This window comes from Embiotoca jacksoni, unplaced genomic scaffold, assembly GCF_022577435.1.
Source record: "Embiotoca jacksoni isolate LCO1_2020_lvr unplaced genomic scaffold, fEmbJac1.0.p SCAF_10, whole genome shotgun sequence".
NCBI classification, from domain to species: Eukaryota; Metazoa; Chordata; class Actinopteri; family Embiotocidae; genus Embiotoca; species Embiotoca jacksoni.
In genome coordinates this window covers 2,707,101-2,734,457 of record NW_027185230.1, presented here as the reverse complement: position 1 = coordinate 2,734,457, position 27,357 = coordinate 2,707,101, and the positions used below count along the sequence as shown (strand labels likewise).

Genomic DNA, 27,357 nt, shown 5'->3' with positions numbered 1-27,357 from the left:
CCCCCCCGTGACCCTGCTCAGGAAAAAGCGGGTATAGATAATAGATGCATGGATGAGTATTTTCATTTGAAGCAACTTTAAATCCACAAAATCTCAGAGGCAAATATCCTACTCCACTACATTTTTTTCTGACAGCTTTAGTACTTACGTACTTTTAAAATTACAGGATTTTTTTTTTTTTGTCCTGTAAAAGAAATGCATCTCCAAATTTGGTGATTTTAAATTCATTTTTTTCCTGATAAACGGAAGAATCAAATGTTTGTCAAAGCTTCATAAAGTTGAATAAAGTAGTTTAAAACTCACTTGGATTCACTGGAAAATGCTTTTTTTTTTTTAGCCTGTTGACTTCAGAGGCACGTGATTCTTACAGAACCGAAACGATCCAAGTTACCAACAGTACAAAATGTAGTTAAAATAAACACTTTCAGATGTTAAATGCATGTTTTAACAGTAATATCAACATAATTTAGTATAAAAGACAAACAGACAAGGAACGTTTGCTGCATTGTGTGTACTTCTACTTTAGACACAGTAGCTAGTAGTAGTAGTAGTAGTACATGTTCCTGATTATGCCTACATAATGAACGAAGTAAAAGTAGGAGTTTTTATTTGTAATGGAGTATTTTCATAGTGTTGTACTTTTACTTAAGTAAAGGACCTGAATACTTCTTTCATCATTGACAGATGGAACTTTAATCTGTTTATGTCAAAGATCCTGTTGATACTTCCTTAATTAGTCAGCCAAATCGGACAATACATGTATTAAACATACATCGTCATGTATGTGCATAAATCACTATAGACCTTATATGAAAATATAATTCTTTTCACGTTATTAGTAGCTATATTCCCATGCATTACTGCAGGTCAAAATTCCCCTTCTCTCTCTTCTGTTACCTGTTGAGATTTAAGAACAAGATATTTCTCTTGTTGTGGCATTATTTTCAGAAAGCCATGTAAGCTGTAAAGGGACCGCTGTCTGTTGGTGGACTCTGGGGGAAACTGAAGAGCCTGTCACCTGGATTAGCTCCACAAACACACGGGCTTTCAGATGTTCCAGCGATATAGTTTCACCACCCACACGGACACTTCCAGATCCTTTATCTTCCTCAGAGGAAGTATGCACGCTGAATAAAAGAGAAATGCTCGAGTAATTCGAGTAATAAAACAAATAGGCGAGCCCAAGAGAAAAAGAAAGTGAGAAGAATATGTCTTTGCTACAAGCTTGCTCAGTTGGAGTGCAACTATCAAAACTGCCAACCTGCTCCATCATTTTGAGTCACTTGGACCCACAAACACAGTGAGTTTTTTTTATATGTCTGTAAAGAGGAAAGTCTCAGCTTCATAACAACACCAGGATTGTCTTTCTACACCAAATATTCTATGAGATAATATGTAAATTATAAATGATATACGTCATATATATTATATATGTTCCATATGTTTTGGATTCTTGTTTTTGTGGGCTTCTCGGCCCGTCAGCAACACAGTGTTTGTGCACGTGCGCCAACATGCACATGCTACATACACATTATATGTGGGTTATCACTTTTAATCAAAAAATACTGTTCCTGTTGACTTGAGTCTTAATAAATTTGTTTAAATTCACGTGAAAATGGCTGAATATGAGTCATTATCTTTAACACCCACACATTTGATAACAGGCAAACTTTGAAAAGCGTATATAGTTTAAGAAGAATCCACATGCAGCTGTTTTTGACGGCACTACAGATATCTTTGGTAGTTACTTAGTTACTATTCAGTGTTCCCAGTGAGGATTATTCTGAGTAACCAGGATATTGTTTCTAGCAATCAAGAATGAAATATCATGGTAACCCATAGTTACACAGATATTACTCCAAACCACAATTGTCAATCTCATAGTGGCACTAGAGGAAAAGGACATGTTAGGGTCACCAAAATCATTGCATTGGGATTCATCCTCTGAGAACCATGAACTACTTGCCAAGAAATGTCACTCAAAACAAAAATGTCAGCCTGATGGTGGTGCAAGAGGAAGGGTCACATAATCGCCAATTTCTGTGGCATGCATCCTCTGAGAACCATGAATGTTTTATATCAAATTTCAGGGCAGTTAATCCAGCAATCACAAAATGAAAAATGAAAAACTATGATTAGAAAAAGGTAAGCGACAGTAATTCTGTATGTTTTTGTCTGATTTGGTTGAACTGACGCTTCGAGTGTTGAGTGTGCAGCTCTGTCTATTGAGGGTTACTGGACTTCCTGCATGCCAGGCTGAGGGCAGCTTGTGTTCCAGTCTGAAACACCAAGGCACAAAAAACACAAGACCTTGTTGTTGGGACATTTTCATCTGTGACTGGAACCCTTCAATGTGCATGAATTACAGCTCCTAATTTTAGAAAGTGGAAGACAACGCATTAGTGGGATAAATTCAACATACAGTATCTGTTTAAAGCCACTTGTGATTTCCATAAATGTGTTATAAGCATCTTGTCCCAAAAGAGAGCGGAAATACCTAATGCAGCATGCTGTTACATCATAATAAGATACAGTCAACAAAAACAGCCTTGAATAAATTACTCTTCCATTTCCATCTCATTATCACAGCAGAATGGAATATAAAATTAATGTCATAGAGGGAAAGAAAAAATGGAGATCTATAAATTATGCAATTTATAGTTGATTACTAGTTTTTCACATCTACTTTTTTTTTTCACATTTATATTTCCTTTTTGGGCAGGCACCTTTGTAGCTCAGTCAACCGTATCAAATCTGGCATGCCAGTTTGTTAACGATGAATAAGACATACCCTGCTTTTTGCTCTTTTGGCCACCAGAGGGCCAGCAACTTTTGAAGACTTGTGGGTTTATCAGAGAAACTTTACACCGTACTGTTGGGGTCAATTCATTTTTCTGTAACATAATAGCTTAAAAATAATGCACAAATTTAGCACATTATTTAAAAAAGACAACATACAAACTGAAACTGAGTCAACACCATTACTTTGAATGCCACTTATTACACTACTATAATTGTAAGTAGTGTCAGTAAGTCTATAACCACAAGACAGAGCGAGACAAAATAAATATTCAACAATTTGAAAAGATTTGATGACAGTTTAAACCCCGTTCCTCTCCTTCATATCCTTCATTGCACATTAGACCTATTAATCAATAAATAATGAATCAAGACATTCAGTGTTGAGGAACTTTGGACAACGCCAGAAAACATATCCTTGCTGCAGATATGTCAAATTGTTTGTAAGTCAAACAAGTTTACTGCCTGATCGTGCACCTCGATATGACAACTCAATGAAAAGCTGATATTTATAAACACAATATTTTATAAGTAAACAAAAGTACCATGGCCCATTTATAACAAAGTAGTACCATAACTGGATCCAGTATCAGTAACAGGGGCGATGTGTTTCTTCCAGGTTAAAGACATTATCATCATTTTGTCAAATGTATATACTGTAAGTCTGCAGCAGTCACCAATGCACCTGCATAGGAGCCATTAGAGCTCAGTATTTCATGCTTTGAAAATTGCCTGTGCAACATCCACAAATATCCACGGGGACTGTTCACCGACTTCCAAAAAGTATTTAATTATTAATTATTAAGATGCAACAGGTGGATGCATGTTCTCTTATTCTCTAGCTTTTGCAAATACTTTGTTAAAACCTTAACATTTAGTTAATACCACCAACTAGTGCTGAAAAAAAAATGCTCACTGAACCCTGAGGAGCAGGTATCCAAGAAGACGTACTTTTGTTTTTATAGATTACAGATAATATCTCCTTTTAAATCTTCTCACAGTCCCAATACATTATAAGACATGTTTTCTGTCTCTGTATTACTTTGGTAATTATTATCTAGAGTTTCAAGGCCTGAAAAGTAGTGTAACAATCATATCATGCACCAGTTAGCTAGGCAATTCTAAATTACACATCAGTCATAATTTGATGATTCATTAAGACAATAGTTAACACACAATCATAACACAAATGAATGCATTTTGTTTACACAGAAACATTAATTTAAGATCAAAGTGCAGGTTAACTAGTGATTCCAAGAATTTTCAAAAGTCGCAGGTAGTCTTTAGCTTTTGTTGGGTTCAGGAGGCAGACACCCTCTAAGATTAGGCTAATATTATTTTTACTCAATAAATATGATCACCCTTGAGCTATGATGCCAGACGTCTGGGATGCTATTAGTTTGGAAGACGTTTTTCATGTTTTTTTGTTATCTGTTTCATGAGCTGTTTTGTGATTGTAAAACATTGTGGGACCATGTTGCAGGTTGATTTTACTCTCAACAGAAAATTGAAATAAAGTCAATTTAACACGCCATCAAATCAAGAAAGGTTTGCCAGCTAGAATCTAAAGGGGCTACGAGGACTCCTAACCTCAGTGAGCACATAGAAAACCCCTGAAAACCATGTTATGCATCATTGGGTTCTATTGTATCTGTGTTGAATCAGTGTTTAATGATTGGCTTACATGACATACATGCACTATGCACAGTTCGCATTACAGTAGCCTTGGTAGCATCCAGTGGTAGCCTCGAACCAGGTAGGGGCACTGTTGTTCAAGAGGCTCTCTCCTGAGTGTGGAGTCGCAGCCGGAAGTCTCAATCGTGGCTGAGATTAACTGTACAACCGATGCATATTAAAACCACGATTATACAAATGTATATAATAATTCATGCAACAGACAGATCAGTGCTAAACCTCTACAGCTAATGTCCAAACATGAATATAAGTCCAGTAGGCTCGTGCAAACACACCACAGCCTTACAGTGGAGGAAAAGAGTTTATGACACTCTCTGTAGACACAGCGTTGGCGAGCGGTGCACCAGGAAGGCAGGCAGACAGGCCGGGGGGAGTGTCATAGGGTGTGTCCCGGGCCAGAAGCATAAACAGCGGTTCCGCTGTTCCACAGTCTCGACACCTCTCTGCTCCTGCTGAAGCGCGCACCGCGGCTCACTCAGGTCCACACGCCGGTCCGTCCACGATCATAACCTCAGCTTTCAGGTAGGGCCTGTGTTATTCACCCGCACTCTTCAGTGAAAGATTGCAGCACCGATTTGAAGGACGGTAATTTAATGCCCGTTATTTCAAGACTGGAACAACGGTTTGACATAAAGAGGCACTATGAGAGCGAGGCGGTCTTCTTCGTTTAGTCTGGTCCACTGTTTTCTCGCAAATGAAAAAGGACTGAACTTAGCTTTTACTTGTCTCAACTCAACGCCATATATGGACAGCAAGTGGAAACCCTGATGACTGATAAAAATGTACCTCAGACTTCCTCACATTCTTCCCTACTGTAAAAAGGAGTTCAGACTTCCATGTTTCCACCAAACTGCTTATATTTAACATGCTGTGGAAGCCATGTTATTTGTTTGAGCATCTGGGATTCTCCTCAGATGCTTTATTATACCCTAATCCCAATTTAGGTCCATCTCTGGTTGCCATAGAGACAACCAAATAGTAAAGAGTGTTTTGAGGAAGTTATTCACAAGATCCTCTTTGTGACTGTTTGTTGCAGCAGCCCTTAGGTTAGTGCGTCAGACAGTGTCGTGGATGTGTAGGTAAATGTGTGAGGAAATAGAGATATAGAGAGACATTTGTTGGCCTGTGTTACATCCTCACTGCAGTGATTATGGGATGCCTGAATGCATCAGCTGTGCAAAACCCCACTCCACATTTATAAGCCTCAAACAGCTGTGTGCATGCTTTTAGGAGGGCTGAACTGAGGGGGTGAGTTTGCATGTCATATTTTCCCTATTTAGAAACAAAAAAATGGTCTGCATTTCTGAGGCCATTTTGGTGTTGTAATTTACAAACTTATGACTAAAGGTTTCCAAGAGGACATGTCCATGCTGTCAGCTGCTGAATCCAGAAAATCCCAATTTGTAACATGTCGACTGTTACTGGACTGTTACGGACCTTTAGTGTACTTCCCCTGCTCTCTGCCCCTACATTTCTTATGTGTCATTTGTTTGAGTGTATCACCTTTATCTGTAGTCACTGTTTCAAAGGGGATCATATGTTGTCTTATTCAAATATGCAACTTTCAGTAAAAATGTCTTTTGGCCTGTGCATCATCAAATCAGAGGTTACTATTGCAAGGCTATAACTTACAGTGGAAAGTTGGATTCTTCAAACAATGAAAGCTAAACTTGAATAAACCTTAACCGCAGGGGTGGCAGATGAGACATTGCTCATATGAGTCATCTATATACAGTTACATATGTCGTTGTTGGGTGAGGCACTGACGGAAGACCTCAAACTTAACATCTTCTACACGCGACATTAACTTCCAAATTCTTTACCAAAAATACACATCAGAAGAAGTGAAGTGAGCAATCACAGCCATACTTTGTTTGAGATATTTACTGACACTGTAATTCTGAAGAGAAGTTATGGGTTTTCCCACTGACTTCAACATAGTGAATGTTTCTTTAAGTTATGGAAAAAAAGGCCACACCTCTCACTGAAAACCACACTGGGTCTTCAAATGGCCTCGTAGTTGCAGCAACACTCTGTAGACACATTCATTTGGTCACATTGTGTCCGATACTGATACATAAAGTATATCACATCATATCTACAAGTAAAATCACATCTTAAAAACATTACATCCAGCTTACTACATTAAATTTCAATGTCAACGACCCCGCTCTTTCAAATATTCGAGTTTATATGTTTGATAGGATTCATTCAGGGAAGAGAACTGGTTACAGAGTACCTCGCCTGTGGTTGTTCCCCTGAAGTGTTTTCAGGTCGATTGTTCCTGAAATAACCTTCACATATCCTTTAATAACCATCTGTATATCAGGTAGGTTATTTGCAAGTCATAAACAGCCATTTTGCTTCTCTTTGTTTTACATTGTGTAAACAGATGAAAGGGAAGCAGAGTCTGTGCAGAGCATTATCTGCTGAGTCCTGAGCAATCAGCCGGGCAGCCCAACGGCCCTCAAGAGGCCGAGAGTGGCGTGCATGGAGAAAATGAGTCATCAGTAAGCCCCCTTCCTGAAGGAGGAATCTCTTTTTTCCGTGTGTGTGAGAAAAACTCAAATACATGCTGTTCCAGCCCAGAAATTCAGATTTCACAGAGAACACTATTTTAACTTAGTTTTTTTTGAAGAGGGACACCAGCAGACAAATCACAAGGGCTCGAGTTACATTTTATTCCTCGTCATATGAATCCACTGTCCCGCACAGTAGATCAAGTTTGGAGTTTTCACTAGGGCCTCAGACACAAAAGAGAGGCTGGTAAAAAAAAAATGGGGGAGGGGACTAAAATAACGGGTTGGAATGAGGGACTCCCTCCCTGTTTGTTTGGAGGTGGTGAGCTCACAGATGAGGGGGTAGAAACTCAATGAATACCTCTGGCTCAGCAGGGGCGTGGGGATGTGGGGAGGGCTGCTGACACCATCTCCTTTTCCCAGAATGCATGTGAAGAGACTCTGTCCCATAGTCATGTGACCCGTTCTATTTAAGCTTGCAGCTGCGTGTCTTGAGTCACACAGACTACCTCCTCGAGTCACTTTATCCAGCACAGGAACATAAGTCAGCTGCAAAGAGAAATATTTGTTAAGAAAAACGTATTGTGTCTTAAACTACGTTCTCTAACCTTTTCCCTCTTGTTTTTTTTTTTTATTAATCATCTATGCTCACATTTTTTAAATATTGGCTTTGATTATTCAAAGCTTGTTCAGATGCTGTGTATCCCTCTGATGTTTGCTTTATTAAGTCACAGACAGTACCTCACTGTGGGAAAAAAAAACAGCTCTGATGTGCAGAAACAGACAGAACATTTCTCTCCATCAGTGGGGAAGATCACAGTCAAAGGAAGTCATATTTATTTAGTGCCACGCAGACTGTCATCTTCAGAATACGAAGTTGCACCAAAATTATATTCTTCATGAGTGAAATGTTTCAGAGAGGATTTTAATTGCTTCTGGATGATAGAAGTCAACTTCTGGATAAAAAAAAAAAAAAAGGAAAATGCAACTCTATTTTCAGACATTGAGAAAGCTAGATATCCAGCATGTTTTTGAGCCTTTATAATAGGGATTAAGTCTGATATATACGTGGGTACTTGAAGGAAATTTACACGGTGTTACTCTGTACATTGGAATACTGAGTGTTTGTGTAATGACCAGTTTTAAGTTTTAATTTGGTCTATATGTTACCTTCAGGGACTTGCTGTATTTATGTCAGTGTTAATAGTTGATGCTAAGATTTGTGCCTGCTGTGTTCAGATTCCTGAACCATTTTCTCTTGACAGTCCAGACCAGCGTGTCCAATCAACGCCCTGAACAGAAGTCCAATCGGAACTTCAGATTGTTCTCTGATAGCTTGAAGGAACACACAGTTGACGTAAACATTGATGCACCAGTGGGATACACTTGGTTAGGTGTAAGCCGGACAAAATCCACATAAAAAACACTTTCTTAGTCATCGCTGTTGGAAAACTGGAATAAAAATCTCCAAATGTTTTTTTTTTATAATCTCTTGACTGTACCAGAACTCAAAGTTGCCACATTTATTATTTCCATGCCCCAGAACCAAGAAGCCCCCAAGAGGGACGTCACCCGTTGGTTTGTGAACAGCTGTTTTGAAGCCTGGAGTTTGGAATTTGGCCGGCGCCATCTTGCTAGTTCAGAGTGGTTTGGAGCCGGTAGTGACCATTGGATGAGCTGGGGGGGAGCGAGCGATCATTTTAATGACTTAAAATGTTATGAGACAAGTTGAATGGGAGTCTATGGAGCTGGAGGCTTTTTGAATCCAACTCTAGCGGCACTCTGTGGCATTGCAGCTTAAGGCACTCCAGCATTGGCCTAATTTTTCAGATCCGGAAGCTACGTCCACTTTTATATACAGTCAATACCCAGAACACAATAATAATGATATAGGATATCATTAGACACCAAATCTACCTAACTAAAATCTAGATTTTTTTTTTTTTTGAAAATCTGGTGATTAGCAAGATTTTGAGACATTTTGAGACCAGATGACTAAACATTGAGTTATCAGGGTAACACTTCTGTGTGTTCAGGGTTGCACAAAATGGCTATTGAACATTGCTAGTTTTGGTCGTAAGGCTTAGGTAAGTCTTCTGCAGCTGCTGTCTGACTTCAGCTGTCTTCGAGCTTCTCAGGATGGAAATTCCATCAAGCTACTATACAACGACTACTGGAACTGACCTGCAGCCTAATGTAGAGGAAGTCTCAAGTTTAGAGGGTGCACAACCTCGTATGACTCCAGGATGTTGCTGTTTTGACTGTGTGTGTTTCAGTGTGAAGTGTGTTATTCATAGTCTGACCCAGAGAGACACCCATGTTTATTTTCCTTAGTATGCCACAAAGATACCAGCCAGCCACCAGAATGTGGCAAAATAAGTCGCAAAAAAACTAGAAAGGTTTGACTGTGAATACGTTCGTTGCCAAGATTATCCACTGACTTTTCCATGTTGAACCGTTTCAGAGCTCCAAAATACTTTGCAATGAGCCAGGCTGTTACATAAGAGGAGAGCACACATGGGGGGAAAAAAGAACCCCAAAATGTATTGGCCTGCCTGCGTGAATTCTCATCCACTTCCCTCTTCCAGGGTCAGGAGCAGATTCCTGCCATGTTTGTGGGTAGACAGCCGCCTAGAAGAATGGGCAATTCTTGCTCCAGTGTGGACACTTAGTAATGCAAATTGAAGGCAGCAAGGCCAAGTGGCATTCCTGTGGAAAACTGGTATTCAATTTGCACTGTACGACCTCCAGTTTATACTGTTTTTTTTACCACCTAAACTTGAGCTTATTAACAGTAAAGAAGTGCTGACGGTTTAAATGTATCTTATTGCATCGTTTACATTAATTAGTAAAATGAAGCATTTCACAGAAATGCACCATGAAGGGTCACAGAAGCCCCTTTTAGAGAGGTCAGGATCTGATTTGAGAATACTGCTTCACTTTAGAGAAACTGTTTACACTCTCTCTGCGGTTTACTGTCCCAACTAGCAATTAATATGTGTTGTGGATTCAGTGTGGTTTGGAGTGTGCAGCAAAATCGTTTCCATAGTTTATGAAAGTATTGCTTCACAGTTTGAATTGTGTAATCTGACTGTGTTAACATTTAGGTTGAAGCACAAAAACAGCTGCCAGAAGTGGAAAAAGTATGCAGATGTTTTAAGTGAAAGCAGCAAAATCACAGTGCAGATATAATCAGTGAAGCGTAGAAGCTCTGAATTCATTTTCATGTCAACTACATTTTAAAAAGGGCATCATATTTGTAAATAAATAAGAGTATTTTGTTTCTTTCTGCTACTGCAGCATTTTTTGTTCCAGTGTCTTTTACAGAAGTTGAGCAAAGATGAAGAGTAACACTCACTCTGAAAGTCCTCATATGTCAGAGCAACATCAAGTCCTCATTATCCACCCAAACGATCTATTCTTTGGAAAGATGAACATCTTAAACATGTCAGAGCACACAGCGTCCTCAGACTTTCTCCTTGGTAATCTCATAAACTACTCTGGAAACAGTTTACAGACCCCCATGACAAAGATTTTAACAGGATGCTCAACTCCCCTCATAAAAAATCTCAACCATCCACACATGCTATTTGAGAGGCCAGCGGGTTGTAATCCAAAGCAGCACCTACTTGAAACTCTTGATTGGGCGCCATGCATCTTTTATGCTCTCAGATATGCCTGAAGTGTGTGGTATGTGTGCATGAGCGTCTGTGATTGGACAGATAAAAGCTGATGAGTCCATTGTCTAGTTATGTTAGAGCAATACTAAATCACGACTAATACGTTTTTATCTTCTGGCTGCATTAGGACATTTGGGCAAAGACATGCTACACCCTGGACAGGTCGCCAGTCTATCACAGAGACACATAGAGACAGACGGAAACAAAGAACATTCACGCTCTCATTCACACCTAAGGGCAATTTGTAGAACCACCAATTAACCTCAGATGCATGTTTTTGGACGGTGGAAGGAAGGCGGGGTACCCGGAGAGAACCCACGCACAGAGACAACAAACAATAAACACTGGGTATCTTGGTGGGGCCAATAACCACAGGTCAAAATCATGTAGATCCAAAGCCATAAATACCTGCAAGAAAAGTACAAAACTACTAAAGAGGGAGGACGTAAAGTTAATCAGATTTAGTGGCAGCATATAAATGCATAAAGAGTGAAAGAGAGAGAGGAGAGGAGCTCAGTGCATCATGGGAGACCTGGCCCTAAGCTGGCCCTAACGGTAAGCTTTGTCAAAAAAGAAAGTTGTAAGTTTTAAGTAGAGAGGGTGTCGGTCACTCTCGGAACTACAAGGATGCTCGTATTCAGAGAGTGAGTATGATTTATCCATCACTGTGATAGAGTTATTTAGATTTGTATTAAGCATTTAACAGAGCTTCAACTCCCATACAAGTTAGACGCATTGGTTAAGTCAAGATTCAATGGTTTAGGTCCTTTACCTAAAAGACTTTAAACTTGCTGATCTTAACAGTCAGGACAGAGCAGTTTTCTTTATAGGGAGTCTGAAGTCTGACTCAAGTCCGGGCAACAGCTCTGTCATGAACCTTTTAAAAGCCACTTCCCACTGCACATCCCAACATTTTTGTAATAAAATAAAATCCATGCAATAGTCTCAGAGAAGCTGTAGCAACAACATAAAAAAATAAATTAAAAAAAAAAATGCATTCAATAATCACAGCATAAAAACTGTTGTTTGGACCTTGTAGCCATATCAGAGATGATGTCACCTTACGTTGCAGGCACAGGCAAATTTCTAAAATATTCAAATTATTAATCACAATTTTATACATCATTGTAATGTGATGTTTAATGTCTGGAATAAAATTAGAGGATTTGCTCCATCTTCAATCCCTAGTGGGCACATATTTGTGTGTGCATATAAAATAATTATGGTAAAATGAGGAACAATAACTTCTAGTTATAAAGTTGTCTTGTAAAGTGTCTCCCCCGCTACCATCTCTATCAGTTGTGGCTATGAATACTGAGACATAACCACCAGGACTTCCTGTTGTTGCTCACAAAGGGAAGCACCCAGAGCACCCTGCACTAATGACTCACTCTGCTGTGTATTAATATCTAACTAGAACCATAAACTTTATATTTGTATCCATGACAACTGCTTACTCTTGAGGGTAGTGGCTTTATGTTTTCCAGAGCAAGTAGGAAGTCCCTGGTTATTAAAAAGCTCTGCAGCTTTTATCTCTGCAGTGATCTATTTGACCGAACACCGCTTGTTACTACCCTCTTTGTTTGGGCCTGCAGCGTGGAGCGGTACTGAATCTCGGGTGTGTGATTTCCCTACAGGCAGGATGGCAGCGCACCACCCAGAGTTCGAAAGGGCCGGACAGAAGCCCGGCCTCCAGGTGTGGAGGGTGGAGAGCTTTGACCTGGTACCTGTTCCCGAGAACCTGTACGGGGGCTTTTACACCGGAGACTCCTACCTCATCCTCAACACCATCAAACAACGCTCCGGCAACCTGCAGTACGACCTCCACTTCTGGCTGGGTGAGAGCAGTGACACGGACATGATGTCAATGTTATTACAGAGAAATATATGTAGAATTAAAGGGAAAATACATTTAATAATACTTTTATTTTTAATGACAGGAGACAACAGACTGTTGGTGACTTTACAGTATTCCTACTTCTTGGCGATTATTGTCTTTTGTTAAATAAAACTGTGTACACGATTGAATTATCTTTAATCATGCAGCACTTCTTGAGTGTGCAAAAATCCATAAAACACCAAAATATTTCAGCATCTTAGTGATAATCCGATTCAAATATTTTTCAAAGCAATGGGAGAGTATTGCTTGTTTTTTTGTTGTTGTTTTTTTTGGTGAACTTCTGGACAAGTATCCATGGACATGTGATAAAACCTAGACGCGATGATGTCTTTGACTTGCAGAGCAGATGAAAAACAGTGTTGCTGCCTTGCAGTATTTACTGCAGAGGCTGAAACCACTCAGAGCAGCAAATCATGTGATAAAAGGCGCTGTGTGCCACAAGCAACAGCTTGTTTTTAAACATCAAACGGCATGTTGGTTTTAGCAGATGATGTTTTGATAATAATGATGACTTTGTCATTTTTAGCAACTTTTGACACATTACGTATAAGGATACAGTGAAATTTCATAGTTGACATTTTTTTCAGTCATCTAAAAACCTCTGAAGGGTTTTTGTCGAGATTATTTTGTAACAACATTTTGCACACAGCAATGTTGTCAGTGATGGATGAATATCTTATACTTTAGTAAAAGCAGCAATTCATAGTCAAAAATACTAAATTTTCAGTTGACGTTCTGTATTTAAATGATGACTTACTTAAAATAAGATTTTATCAGCATAAATGTGTGAAAATTTAAGCAGAATTTGTGTATTATCACCAATAAGTTATCTGATACATCAACATTCAAGGAAAATTTGAATGTTAAATGCTGAATTTATCTGCTTTATACACTGTTGGATATTTTAATGTATTTCCTATGTAGTATCTATTTATGACATTATAAGATATTATGGATCCCATTCAGGAAAAGTAAAACTTCGTAGCATTAAAAGAAAGTACAAACCGATTTATAGGCTAATAGAGAAGAAGCAACCAAACATTAAACTACTATTTACATTATGAGAATCTAATATATGTGTATTATGAAGCATGAAAAACAACAATAGATGCAAAACAAGCAAAAGTTGGTGTTATATTGGATCAGCCAAAGGGACACACGCTCTAAAATCCTCAATGCTGTGACCGGCAACTGCATGATCCCAAACCTTAACCCTCCCACAACATTACAACCAATCACAGGCAGAGCATCCCTCCTGCTGAGCCAATCTAGCACCAGCCATATACAAACTGCTTTTTTTTTTTGTCAAATCTGGATCCGCAAAGAAAAGTTCAACTTCTGCTGTCAGATAAAGTTTGAAACTTTTTACAAAATTCACTTCTTTTTTTCAGGCCTCAGAAAATAAAGGAGAATCTTGCTCTAGTTTTAAAATCTTTATTTAAAACTGAACTGATATCAATGTCTGTATTTTAAGTCAAAGTGAGGGATCAGATTTGGAGTATTGTCAGGTAAGAAAACGCTCCGACTGAGTCGTTCTTTAACAATAATACTACTACTACTAATAATAATAATAATAATAATAATAATAATAATAATAGACTTTATTTGTATATTCCCTTTCATACCAGAAATGCAGCTCAAAATGCTTTACAGCAAGATAATTACATGCCGTGTTTCACATTAAAAACAGATATAAAGGAAGATTTAAAAATACTGAAAAGAAATGAGATGCATAAGAACAGATCAAATACAGAAAATTAACACAAATTACAGATAAAATATGAAATCCGAAACATGCATTTTAAAGGTGCGGTTGTTCAAGTGCAGGCAAGTGCAAGAGAGCTTCAAGATGGGCTCGTTCAAGGCTAAAGTATTAACTGAGCTAGCTTCCCTGATATCTGCAGGTAGATTGTTCCATAGTTTTGGAGAAGAACTGACAAAAGCTGAATCTCCAATTTTCTTTCAGCTGCTGCTGGGAACCTCCAATAAACCAGCAGCAGATGATCTCAGTGTTCTTGAAGACTCAGAGTTAACCAGAGTTAGAGATGTAACTCGGTCCGAGCCCATTAAGAGCTTTGTATGTGAGGAAGATGACCTTAAAGTCAATCCTGTGTGTTACAGGCAGCAGTGCAGAGCACGTCTCTCTGTCGTTTTCTTTGGGAAGCCAGTAAAAAGTACAAACGGCCGCACCGTGGCTATGTTTCTTCGGTGGAAAAATAATGTTTTCGTCACCTTACTAATGTGGGCCTCGAGGAAGCTGAGTCGGGTCTGTGTTTCTTTATGGATTCCATTTGCTTTTAGTTGGTGTGATTGATCATGGAAACAGCTTTTACCAATAAACAGGATGTGATGTAATCCTCCCACATGCTGCTGAACTCCACCGTGTGACCAGGAATAGAATAACGTTGCGAGTATTAATGTGTCTGCTGGGCTCGGTTCTCCTGCTACTCCCACATATCGATCTCCTGACCCGCTGAAGTCCTCGCTGGGAGAATTCGTCAAACACAAAATGTGACTCTTTGGGTGGATGTACAGTATGATTGCTGCGATAAAATAAATATGGAACACGTCTGTGGTCCTTCTGGCGCAGGTGACTTCTGCACCCAAGATGAGAGCGGCTCGGCGGCCATCTTTACAGTCCAGATGGACGACTTCCTCGGGGGGAAACCTATCCAGTACCGAGAGGTGCAGGGACACGAGTCCAAAACCTTCCTGGGCTACTTCAAATCCGGAATCAAATACATGGTGAGATGTCGTGGTTATACTGCTCATCCATTAAAATGGTAGTGTGTGGGTCTTTTTTTTTCTTTTTTAATTCCCAAATATTGAATGGAAAGTTTGATTGCTGCTTGTTTGTTGAGAATTTGTAAAGTTATGTTTTAAAAATTGTAATTTCATTTTCTCATCCAGGGACTGTAACATGGAAAATGTCGTCATTTCAGGAACCAAATACTTGGTGTACTGCTGAAAAACATAATCTCTCTTACTCAGTATCTGTAAATTAAAAAATCCAGTGTGTAATGACTTCATTCTTTGTCTATGAAGTGTCTATATTTACCAAAAATGTGTTAAAAAATGATTTCCTTTTTTCTCACTTACTTACTTTTGCTTACTTTTATTTTGAAATGTGACCCTCATTTCCCAGAAAGGAGGCGTGGCATCAGGATTCAAACACGTTGTCACCAATGAAGTGGTGATGCAGCGCGTGCTCCAGGTCAAAGGTCGTCGTGTTGTCAGGGCAACTGAGGTCCCTGTCAACTGGGACAGCTTCAACCAGGGAGACTGCTTCATTCTGGACCTGGGAGACGTGAGTCATATTCAGCTGACTATCATTAGATTTGCATCATAATATTATCTGATTGTCACCACCGCACTGTGAGGTGTTATTTTGAAGTAGAAAATAACACACTGTATGAGAGAAAGTACAAATGTCGCATCATTTAGCAACAGAGAGAAAGTTTCTACTTTGTTAACCTTCCAACAATCTGCTCCTCTTCCTCTCGCCACGCAGGAGATTTACCAGTGGTGCGGCTCCCAGAGCAACCGCTTCGAGAAGCTGAAGGCTACCCAGGTTGCCAAGGGCATCCGTGACAACGAGCGCAGTGGGAGGGCCCGTGTTTACGTCTGCGATGAAGGGGTGGAAAGAGAGAAGATGTTAGAGGTGAGACGAGTGAATTATGAGAATAAACTGAGACATAAACTGAGCCTTTTAATTGAACTCACTGCCTCTGTCCTCAGGTTTTAGGTCCCAAACCAGATCTGCCTGCTGGAGCCTCTGATGACATCAAAGCCGATGCCTCAAACAGGAAGAGCGCTAAACTCTATAAGGTGAGGGTAAGAACTGGACACCAGACTCAAACACGGCGCACTCTCACTCAAATAAAGGCTGAATCCAAATGCTTGGACTTCAGTTTTCTCGCAGACAAACTCACAATTCATCCAGTCGTCAAGGGGACTTCCAGAGAGTCCGCTTGGGGACATGAATGTCCACTGTGTATATTGGGGTGCGGACTTCACCAGACTTTCATGATTTAATTACCAACACAAATATGACTGAAGTCAGAGGGCTCGGTCCCTTAAGACCACGGGGAGAACATTTGAAACCAGACACACATTTTTCCCTACGAACATTAACCAAGTAAGATTTTTTTAGTTTTCCTTCCACACTGTGCGTCCCTCTGTACATGCGTATTAGTGTTTCCACAACTCGCTTCACCGGTGGCACTGTGATGACATCACAAAAATAAATAAATAAACGCACTGTGAAACGCACATGATTTAAAATTCCTTGCAGAAAGAGTAAAGTCTGACCTGGTTTGCAGCTGGAGTTTTCCTGTGAACAGTTTTATAGATGTCTCTTTTATAGTTAGAAAAGTGCTTTTTGGGTTACAGGAGATTTTTTTTAGTTTTCAGAGGCCACTCGCAATAAAGAAAATGGGAAAAGCTTAGTGGCAGAGCTGCATTCAGATTTCTTAATACAGACACATGTTTTGGCTTGGTCTATAATCGATCTTATTTTTATAAATGGTTCATTAAATTCAGTTTTCACTTCAAATAAAAATGAATGTATAAATGAATGAATAAATGTGAATGTGTTTTTATGAATTGTGTTTATTATTCACCAGGCTTCATTTTGTTGTTTTTAATATAGTTTTTCCATCTTAAAACATATACAAGTACAGAGAAGTGTACATAAATGACAGAAAAAACATTGTTGTTTGTACTGTACATACAAAATACCACATTGTTATATTGCAAATCCCACTGATCAAAAATCTAAATCCAGGTAATAATTCAGGTGAAAATCTGATGTTCAGCGGAGACAGAGAAATACATACATTTGAATAAGGTACATTTTTCAGTGAAAAACTCAATAATTATAAAATGATGATCTTAATTTTTGTAATTGTAGTATTCCAACATTTCCTGTTGGCATCAACGAAGATATATATCATAGTTTTCAATGAAGCCTTGTTGACTTCACAGTTGAATTCTTGATCGTTTCTAAGTGACCGACAGTTTGAGAAGCCACAGGACGAGGCAGCGCAGCAAAACAGCCGTCCAGTTTCACAAACCGTTGCAGCTCGTGCCTCTAACTGACAGCAGCTCTCTCTTCCTCCCCCCCTCTCCCTCCTGCAGGTGTCCAACGCCGGCGGAGGAATGACCATCACTCTGGTGGCAGCAGAGAACCCGTTCGCCCAGAGCGCCCTAGAGTCCGGCGACTGCTTCATTCTGGACCACGGCTCGGACGGCAAGATCTTCGTCTGGAAAGGTCAGTGCGGGCTGGTGCAGGGGATTCAAAATATACAGTATGTTCATTCAGCAGTGGCCATGTGGTGGACTTCATGTGTGGAGTCTTTGTACTAAGCTAACCGGCTGCTGGCTGTAACTTTATATTTAAATCTTTATATTCAACCTACATATCAAAAACTTTTGTTTTCTGATCATCTAGTACAAACTATAGTTGTGTTGAAATCAACTTCCTTTTAATATAACTAAAATCATTAAAGAAAAAAAAAAAAAATTCAACTTTTGTGTTTATTTATATATTTGTTTTAGATTCTGCAACGTTTCCTCATTTCATTTAATAATCCTCACTTTCTTTTCTCTTCAGGCAAAGACGCCAACATGGACGAGCGAAAGGCGTCGATGAAGGCGGCCGACGAGTTCATCAAGAAGATGGGTTACCCCAAACACACGCAGGTCCAGATCCTGCCGGAGTCTGGAGAGACACCGCTCTTCAAGCAGTTCTTCAAGAACTGGCGGGACAAAGATCAGACCGTGGGCCTGGGCGTGGCCTACATCGCCAACAGCATCGCCAAGATCGAGAAGGTGCCTTTCGACGCCGCCAGCCTTCACGACTCCTCCGCCATGGCCGCCCAGCACGGCATGGTGGATGACGGCAGCGGAGAGAAACAGGTTAGTGACGAGTTCAGTTGTTACCTGTCAGTTTGGGTATGTCTAAAAGTGTGATTTTGAAAAGTGTCAGCTTTGTATATCTATTCTTATCCTTCTTGACAGATCTGGCGGATTGAAGGATCCGATAAAGCCCTGGTGGATCCATCCACACATGGACAGTTCTATGGAGGAGACAGCTACATCGTCCTGTATAACTACCGCCACGGGGGACGGCAGGGACACATCATCTACATGTGGTGAGAATACGAGCGACTAACAGTTTGACATTAATTCGGCAAAATTAAAAAAAAAAAAATCATAAAGTTGGGTGTAGAATTATTGCAAAACATAAACGGCCTGAATGAATACAGATAGTGACTCACCTGTGTGATATCTTTAGCTTCACCCTGATTGGTTGTCACATGATTTCCAATCGTCAAAGAGCATAGTTTCTGATATTGTAAAGCAAGAAGACAAAGAGTACACATGATATCTCTGATGATCACAGTTGTATACGATACAGTAATACACATTTATTTGGTTCTGCAGCTGCTTTATACTGAATGAAAACGTATACTTTTAGATGGAAGTAAATACTTCAAAACATATATATTAAGCACCATCAGAAATGACATATCCAAGAGAGTTCTTTCAGTCTACTACTGCTTTAATAGGAAATAGAAAAATCACTGGGGGATACAGTAAAATGTTAATAGATAGCAATGGATTATTTGCGCAATAAAGACAACGGTCCATTAAATGTTTTAGCCGCCAAGGTAAAGAAACACCTGTCAGTCCACTGGCCACTCTGGGATTGAACATTTTGAAAGTTGTTAGCTTAATTAATGTGAGTTTCTCTGTTGCCCACCAACCCAACATGAGGCTTTACTTCGTGAATGGCAGTTTTAATCCTGTTGTAGTCAATCACAGCACACGCTGTCACACACACAGGGTTTCCCTGATGTGTGAAGTAGCTCAGACATTTTATTTGTATTTGTCATGTGATACACATGCCAGCCTGATTTGCAGGTCTTGCAGACCGTATAACAACTCAAAAGGCCCGTATCCGGCCCGCGGGCCAGTGGTTGTAAAGGCCAAATTTGGAAGGAGAATTTTTTCTTTTGACGGAGTTGACTTCCACTCAATAATTAGTGCTAACTGATAACTTTGATTAAGTGTATTTTTAATCATCAGCCTTTATTTCACTTTATAATGAGCACCGAGGATGGATTCAAAACACTAACGCAAACAAATAGTTGCAGAGTTCACAAATCAAAAAGAGGATCAGAAAGATAAAAGAACAAATTAAGGAATCAGAGCTCAAAGAGAAACACAGAGTTGATCTATTGTTCAATAAATCTCATTTGAAATATTCACCTTGTGTCCCAGGCAGGGGATGGACTCCAGTCAGGATGAAATCGGGGCCTCTGCGATCCTCGGCGCCCAGCTGGATGAAGAGCTCGGCGGTGGTCCTGTGCAGGTACAACATGTTGTTCCTGTACTGACTTTGTGTTTCATCACCTTCTATTCATTTGTATCCCTCATGTCGTTAACATCTCTGCTCTCCTCTGGCTGACTCAGCGCAGTCGCATCCCATCTGACCTGTACATCCTCTCGCTGTTTTTCCTCTCCCTGCTGCTGCTCTTTCCTCCCTGGTTTCTGGCCCATTCTGTCTCTTCAGGTTGTTGGTGCTCCTATAACCACTCAGGTATTCTTCCTCCTTTCCTGCTCCTCAGCCTCCCAAAGTGATTCCAATGATTTGTCCAGAGCCAAAGACAAAAAGAGGCGACAGTCAAAAAGCTCTCGCTCGTCTCTCATTCCAGAGAAATACAAATGCTTTAACTTTGAAAGAGTTTTAATCCTCGTGTTTTTGGCTCTTTCCAGACTTTATGGTTGTGCCAATGAGTTAAATCAGATTTACATTGAGACCATGGCGGTCAAACACAAACAGGACATTCCAGTGTGGCTGCTAATGGGAGGCTCCCTCCTCCTCCTCTGTCACCAACGCTGTCTGCTCACATTAAGAAGCAGAACTGTTTCCAAACCCTGCTCTGGACCCGACACTATGATGACGCAGCTCGTCAGCGAGCGCTGATGTTTGTCACACATGCATGAGTCTGAAAATATCTGTGGAGATGATAAAAACAAGCTCAGTCTGTAAAAGCTGAGTTGGAGTGGCTTTATAGTCATGTGAGTCTTCATTCATTCATTCACACCTCTCTCCTCACGTGTGTGTCTTCACTTTGTATGTCGAACCTTAATGCTGATGTTGTGCCCGTGCTTTCGCATGACTCTGTCTGTGTGTGTATGTTTGCAACCCGGGATCGCTGCAAAGAGACATTTCTTGATTAAGTTTAGGATAAGATCGTGGTCATGATTAAAGAAACAAGAGCTGACTGTTGAAGAAGAAACAAAGTGTAGACTCAGTGAGCAAACGGCCTGGTAGCACAGGAAATGATGTAATACGCCCATTAGACCACTAGAGGACACCATGTCACTGTCATGGTTAGCTTCATCTATGAGTTTAAAGTAAGCTGCCTTAAGTTTGAGCACCAAAAACCATGTGGTTAGTTTTAGGAAAAGATCTTGGTTTGGGTTAGAACTAGTAATTTTACAAGTAACGTTGCAGGTCACATAAGTTCTGTCACTTATGTTAAATGTAAGTTAAATATATAACATTATGCAAGTAACGTACTTAGGTTACATAAAACAATCTACATTAAGTTTTGCTTTCTCACAGACTTGAGCATCATCCACCCAGGTGAAAGTGTTGTATTTGTTTTACACAACCACCCTCGGCCTCCTCCCTACTCTGAATTTATCACTCATTGTACTTTGACATACATGCGTGTACTTTTCATGCCTAGATGAGGCAAAATCTTACAGTGACACGTTACCCTCTGGTCGACAGACGGTTGTAATACTCACTTTGGTGGGATACAGAGCTGGTGTTTGAGTCCATCCACTCGTGAAGACATCTGCAGCTGTCTGTCTGCAGGTTTATTTTTGCAGATGTTCCCCTGTCCTCATTTTCCAATTACAAAGCAGCTGTCTTGCAAATGTTGCTATTGTATTCATAGTCTGACAAACTAAACAGACCTCAATTTACCTGGCTGAAGCTGGGTGTGGACTGCATGCTTTCTTTGACACCACTACTGACACAATCCCTGAGTTTTTGAACAGAAATCCAGGTGATACAATGAAAAATTGCAGACCGATTTTTCTACAGAACCTGCTTTCCATTAAACACAAATAACAGTTCAAATGTAAAATGTTTCAGAATTTTACTAAAAGATAAATATAACTCTAAAATTGGCAACATTGAGCTGGTAATCAGTAAATATCTAAGAAGACGTTCTTGCCAGCATTAACTGATTGTGTTTGGTTTTGATACTTTGTGGTCGAGACCCATTTTGATTAAAGCCAACAACATAATGAGATCCAGAGACGGAACAATAAAACCCAGAAACAGGCTGCAGCGACAAATGTCAAATATTTGATCAAACTGCAGAGCAGAACAAAATGTGTCTGTTTGTATGTTAAACTTCATATAATACAAAGAATTTCTCTCTGTGATGTGATGTACACTCAATATTTATCTTTTCCTATTTGCTCATGCAAGCTCAGGATTAGCATCATGTTGACTGACGAAGAAAAACAACTGACTGAAACAACCATAAATATTTATGACAAAAAGCCGCACGCCAAAATGACTCCGACGGAGGCGGCCTCATCACTTTGTCTCTCGATTTCACCGATCTCGACTCTCGCCACCTTGTGGCACAGTGAACACAGGGCTCAGCTCCATGCTGTCATCTTGTGTCAGCAGTCAGGATTGCAGCACACATTTTTCACATTTGTTGATGCATTTTTCACGAGACAGCAAGGGAGGATGTGTCTGCCGTGAATCTGTGGCACCACACTGGACTAATTCACAGCATCGAGATGCATGAAGTGTTTTGTGATATGAATTATTGCAACAACCACTTCATTAGTTGTAGAGGGTTTAATTTGGGTGTTTGTGTACCAGGTTAGGGTGATGCAGGGGAAGGAGCCGGCCCATCTGATGTGTCTGTTTGGAGGACAGCCCATGGTGGTGTACAAGGGAGGAACGTCCAGAGAAGGAGGTCAGTCGGCTCCCGCAGAGGTCCGGCTCTTCCAGGTGCGCTCCAACTCTGCAGGACACAGCAGAGCCGTGGAGGTAAGAGAGACTTTCTTAACGTCACCACAGTCAGAGCTCGTTTTAAAGGACAAGTCTGGTGATATTCTGGGCTTTTCTTATTGGGAACGAGTCCCACGAAATGACCAAAGCTAAAAGTGAACTGATCCTGCTAACGTGTTGTCTGAGTAGCTTAAGGCTGATGCATTACTCCTTTGTACCACAGTTTATTAGAAACACACAATGTTTGTTGTTTTACCCGGTTTTAGATTTTTATTTACTTAAAGTTTCCTATTGAAGCCTTGAAAAAAGATGAAATAAGGCTGGTGGCTCAAGTAGATGGCTTTTCGTTCTACAAATTAATCTTAAGTCAATTGGTAGATTTCTTACTTTGACTAACTTTGTCGTTAATATGGATGTGCTGTCATAATCTATTGTTTTTTGGACAATATGCCAACATTTCATCAAATTCATGCACTAAAAATTATATTTTCTTTTTGATTTTCGACTTTTCATTGTATCTGTCGCTGTGGGGCACCAGTAGAAAACCTTTCTGTAGCTTTAACAAGTGCTTTATTAATATGTGTGCATATATTCATGGTCCACAGTGAGGTCTGGCTCTTATGTAAAACAGCAGAAAAAAGCACATAAAGCTGAATTAAGTTACACAAAATAAATCGTTCAATCTTTTTAAGAGTGCAGGAAATATACAACTTTTTTGGATGATCATTGGTCAAAGTTGACAGAGTATAAAATGTAAAACCATGACAGCTTGAAAGATCACATGTTCACCGACGTGTATACTTAATATGCATGTTATTAACTTGATGAAATCTTCACTGTGACTTGCGTTTCATTACTTCGCTTCTGTACAGTACTTTGTACCAGTACTTTGTATTCGTGTTGCCAGAGGAGCCCGAGCTGCACGTTAACCTCCAACATCTCTGTATTCACGCAGCTTGATGCGGTGGCTTCCAACCTGAATGCCAATGACGCTTTTATTCTGGCGACCCCCGGCGACTCCTTCCTGTGGGTGGGAGCAGGCGCCAGCGACACAGAGAAGCAGGGAGCTCAGCAGCTGTGTGACATCCTGGGAGTGTCGGCCTCTGAGCTGCCTGAGGGAGGAGAGACTGGTGAGGAAACACAACGAGCACCGTTACCTCAAATTACGTTTTCTCTCTTCAAACTGAAACCTAACAGCCGTGAACACGCTCACACTTCTGTCTGTGTCGGCTACAAAGTGTGGTCTAGCTGTTAAAATAGTGCTTTAATGTGAAGCTAAATACTTCTCTTTTTGTATTTCAGATAAGTGCTTGTGTTCATCTATATACATTTTTTTTTTTTTTTTAAATTGGAGACTTGATTGCATCACCCCTTTAGATGTTCTCAGTAATCTTGGGATTTGCTTTCAAAGCTCAAGAAGAAGAAACTCGCTGCTAACAATTTCATGTAAAAAACACCTCAGGCTCAAACATAACAGATTCAATTTTTTATAAACACGCTCCTTTTGAGGACTGGCCTCAGCTGAAGGCTGCCAAAGACAAACGAAAAATACACCATTTTATTTCTGTGAGTGCAAGCTGATGGTTTATAAGCTTCGCTATTCAAAATTCATGCTGTTGTGTTTGAGAAAAGAACACATACCTACTATTGTGGTTCTAACTCCATTATAAATTAAAAACCTCATTTTTTAATTTTTTTTATTTTCACCTTTAAAGCTGCACTAATCAATATTTTTTTTTATTTTTATTTTTTATTAATAATGGATCAAATGACTGTGTAATGTGAAAGGGAATGCTCGGGGTAACAAACCCACGAAGAGCTACGACCACCTGTGCTGCTCTGTGGAGCTTTTTAGCCTCTTTTAGCTCCTAGTTTTGGGGAATAGCACTTTTACATTGATGTTCAGTACCAGCCCTCTTTTAAGGCTTGTTTTTAGCGACCTGCTCAGCACCAAACCACTCAAATACAAAGTTGAACATACAGTTGAGAATATGAAGACATTTTTTTCTCTGGAGTTTCTACAGACCAAAAGAGAAAAAAAAAATATTGAACTTGCAGCTGCGTGCTGACGAGTTAGCAAAACAACTTTTTAAGTTATATTTGTGATGGTTTGAATTTGTCCTTCTGCCCCCAGTGTCCAAAATGATCATTAATGCAGCTTTAAAGGTCCAGTGTGTTTTCAATATGGTGTGATTGAAAATATTTTGTATTAGCTTAGAATAAACCCCTCATATGTACACAGGGAGTGGGTCCTCTTCAGAGTCTGCCATGTTTCTACAGTAGCCCAGAAGGGATAAACCAAACACTGGCTTAAAAGGGCCTTTGGTATTTTTTTTGTGAGATTTTTTTTGCCACTGTAGATTCTCTCAAACGCTTGGAAGTGAAGCGTGAGGCAAGGGATGATTATTTGGTTTCAATCTGCAATCTCAACCACCTGATGTAGATACATCCTACACACTGCCCCTTTAAAGCAATAGTTTGACATTTGGGAGAGAAACTTATTCACTCTCTTGGCAGCGATGAGCTCTTTTGTTCCCTTTGGACAGAACCAAGCTAGCAGCTTCCCCCTGCTTCCAGTCTTTATGCTAAGATAACTGGCTGCTGGCTTCATATACCACCATGAAGACATGAAAGGAGCGTCGATCTTCTGTACTCTGAAAGCCAGTAAATAAGTGTATTTCCAAAAAATGTCAAACTACTGTTTTTCAGACCTATTGGTGAGGATGTGTTTCCCACAACTACAAAAACTTGAATTGACTCTGTCGTCTCTACAGATCAGTTCTGGGAGGCTCTGGGTGGAAAGACAGAATATCGCACTTCTACCAGACTGAAGGACAAGATGGACGCTCATCCACCTCGACTGTTTGCCTGCTCCAACAAGACTGGGAACTTCATCGTAAGCGTTTGCTTTGAGCGTCCTCTCCGGATGCACTAAAAAAAAAAAAAACTAAATACCTTAACTCTCCTGCTAAATTTGTAACTTGAGGTGAACCAACAGTTTTTTTTTCCTAAATTAGACTGAATACAGAGGACATTGTCTCAGAAATGTAAATGCTCCAGTCTCTGAAAGTTTCAAAGCTCTGTGGTTACACAGTACATCCATACAGCACGCTGAACCCTTCTCCTCCTGTCAGATTGAGGAGGTGCCCGGGGAGATAACCCAGGACGACCTCGCCACCGATGACGTCATGATCCTCGACACCTGGGAGCAGGTAAAAAAAAAACAAAAAAAAAACACTGAGTAATGACTGCTTTAGCTGCACCATATGAATTCACACCGGAGTCACTGCTAAAAACAACAACAAAGTAAATAAACCTTTTCCTTTTTTAGGTGTTTGTCTGGATCGGAAATGAGGCCCAGGAGGAGGAGAAGACTGAAGCCATGGCATCTGGTGAGGAAATACAGAAATAAAATCATTATTACTTATGGACATTTGATCTTAATACATGTAACTGGATCGCTGAAACAAAAACACTTCAACACTCAGCAACAACAACAAAAGTAGTCCTTTGGCATGTTAAATTCTCTTAAAATGAAAATAATACAGTCTTTCATAAATCCATTTTTATCCTTCACACGTGAACAGTTTGCTCTTTCAAAATAAAACCACTTAATGTCACATTTAAACCGTTCACATAAAGAAAAATAATCCCACTGAATTTTTAAAAAAAAAGGCCATTTTTAAAGCCACACTGTGTTTCTGCCATTTGAGTTTTCTCTGTGCCTCGCACTGATCCAAACTCTCCCTCCTGTTCCTCAGCGGTCCGCTACATCGAGACAGATCCGGCCAACAGAGACCGCAGGACGCCCATCGTCAAAATCAAGCAGGGCTTCGAGCCGCCCACGTTCACCGGCTGGTTCCTGGGCTGGGACCACGACTACTGGACCACCGACCCCCTGGAGCGCGCTATGGCTGAACTGGCCCTGTGAACACAGGCCTCACCCCCTCCCCGCGCTCCGACCCCACCCTGTCAGCCTTGACCTCTGACCCCGCTGCTCCGCTGTCAGCACTGAGCTGACTATTAAGACTTTTCTTCTTTCAGCTGCCCCTACACCCTGAAAACAAGGTTGTTGGTTTTTTTTAATCATTTTGTCAAACTCCTTTAATTCTCTTTCCGGTGCCTTTACAGCCGTTATAAAACCAACCAACAGTAGAATCAGGGCTTTAACAGACTAACAGACTTTGTGTCGGGTTTTGCACGAAATATAATCTGTAGTATGACTTTTATTCAAGTGGATTTTTCTCTTTTTATAGTTTGATAATGAACCTGTTCACTAGTGACCACTGACACAGTGGGACTCTTAAAGTTTTGTGAGCTTCAATATTAGAACACTCACTGCCAAGAAAACACAGCCTGCAAAAAGCAATACAAACACTGCCTTAATATCATTTAGTTTAGTTTACAGGGAACCTGCTTGTTTTAAAATAACTTTTCCAGTTGAAGGATGTCTTCATAGATTTGTTGTCTGTACCTTTAGTTTAGATATATTTATTTTTCAAAAGAAATTCGCCGCACCCATTAAGTTGGAATTCTGCCACAGTGTCTAACTTTTACCAGGAAACCGACGCTTTGCTGCTTCAAAAAACCAGTTACATCTTCTGTGACACTTTCTAAGGTTTCCTTAAGACTTCTTATCACTTCAATTAAACCCAAATAAAACCTGAATGAAATGTGTCATCTTTGATTTTACAAACATTTACT

The 27,357-nt window shown here is 40.1% G+C and overlaps 1 protein-coding gene across 2 annotated transcripts; it reads left to right on the top strand.

Moving 5' to 3' along the window:
- Positions 1-4,834: 4,834 nt before the first annotated feature.
- Positions 4,835-27,315, top strand: gsna (gelsolin a). Of its 2 annotated transcripts, XM_069161749.1 has the most exons (17): positions 4,835-5,016; positions 12,331-12,531; positions 15,184-15,338; positions 15,739-15,900; positions 16,105-16,254; positions 16,332-16,421; positions 17,733-17,865; positions 18,208-18,512; positions 18,615-18,748; positions 19,881-19,971; positions 20,173-20,199; positions 22,522-22,692; positions 23,609-23,783; positions 25,428-25,549; positions 25,788-25,865; positions 25,985-26,045; positions 26,415-27,315. In XM_069161749.1, the coding sequence occupies exons 2-17, from the start codon at positions 12,336-12,338 to the stop codon at positions 26,582-26,584; spliced, it is 2,220 nt and encodes a 739-aa protein (XP_069017850.1). In that variant the 5' UTR covers positions 4,835-5,016; positions 12,331-12,335; the 3' UTR covers positions 26,585-27,315. The 2 variants fall into 2 exon arrangements, with proteins under 2 accessions (XP_069017850.1, XP_069017858.1); XM_069161757.1 differs by lacking the exon at positions 20,173-20,199 and having other exon boundaries at positions 4,837-5,016.
- The last annotated feature ends 42 nt before the right edge of the window (positions 27,316-27,357 follow it).

Bases quoted from the DNA above. Each gene is read 5' to 3' on its own strand.
- gsna (XM_069161749.1), top strand. From the start codon at position 12,336: ATGGCAGCGCACCACCCAGAGTTCGAAAGGGCCGGACAGAAGCCCGGC. The intron at 12,532-15,183 runs GTGAGAGCAGTG...CTTCTGGCGCAG, and splicing joins CGACCTCCACTTCTGGCTGG to GTGACTTCTGCACCCAAGAT. The intron at 26,046-26,414 runs GTGAGGAAATAC...CCTGTTCCTCAG, and splicing joins GACTGAAGCCATGGCATCTG to CGGTCCGCTACATCGAGACA.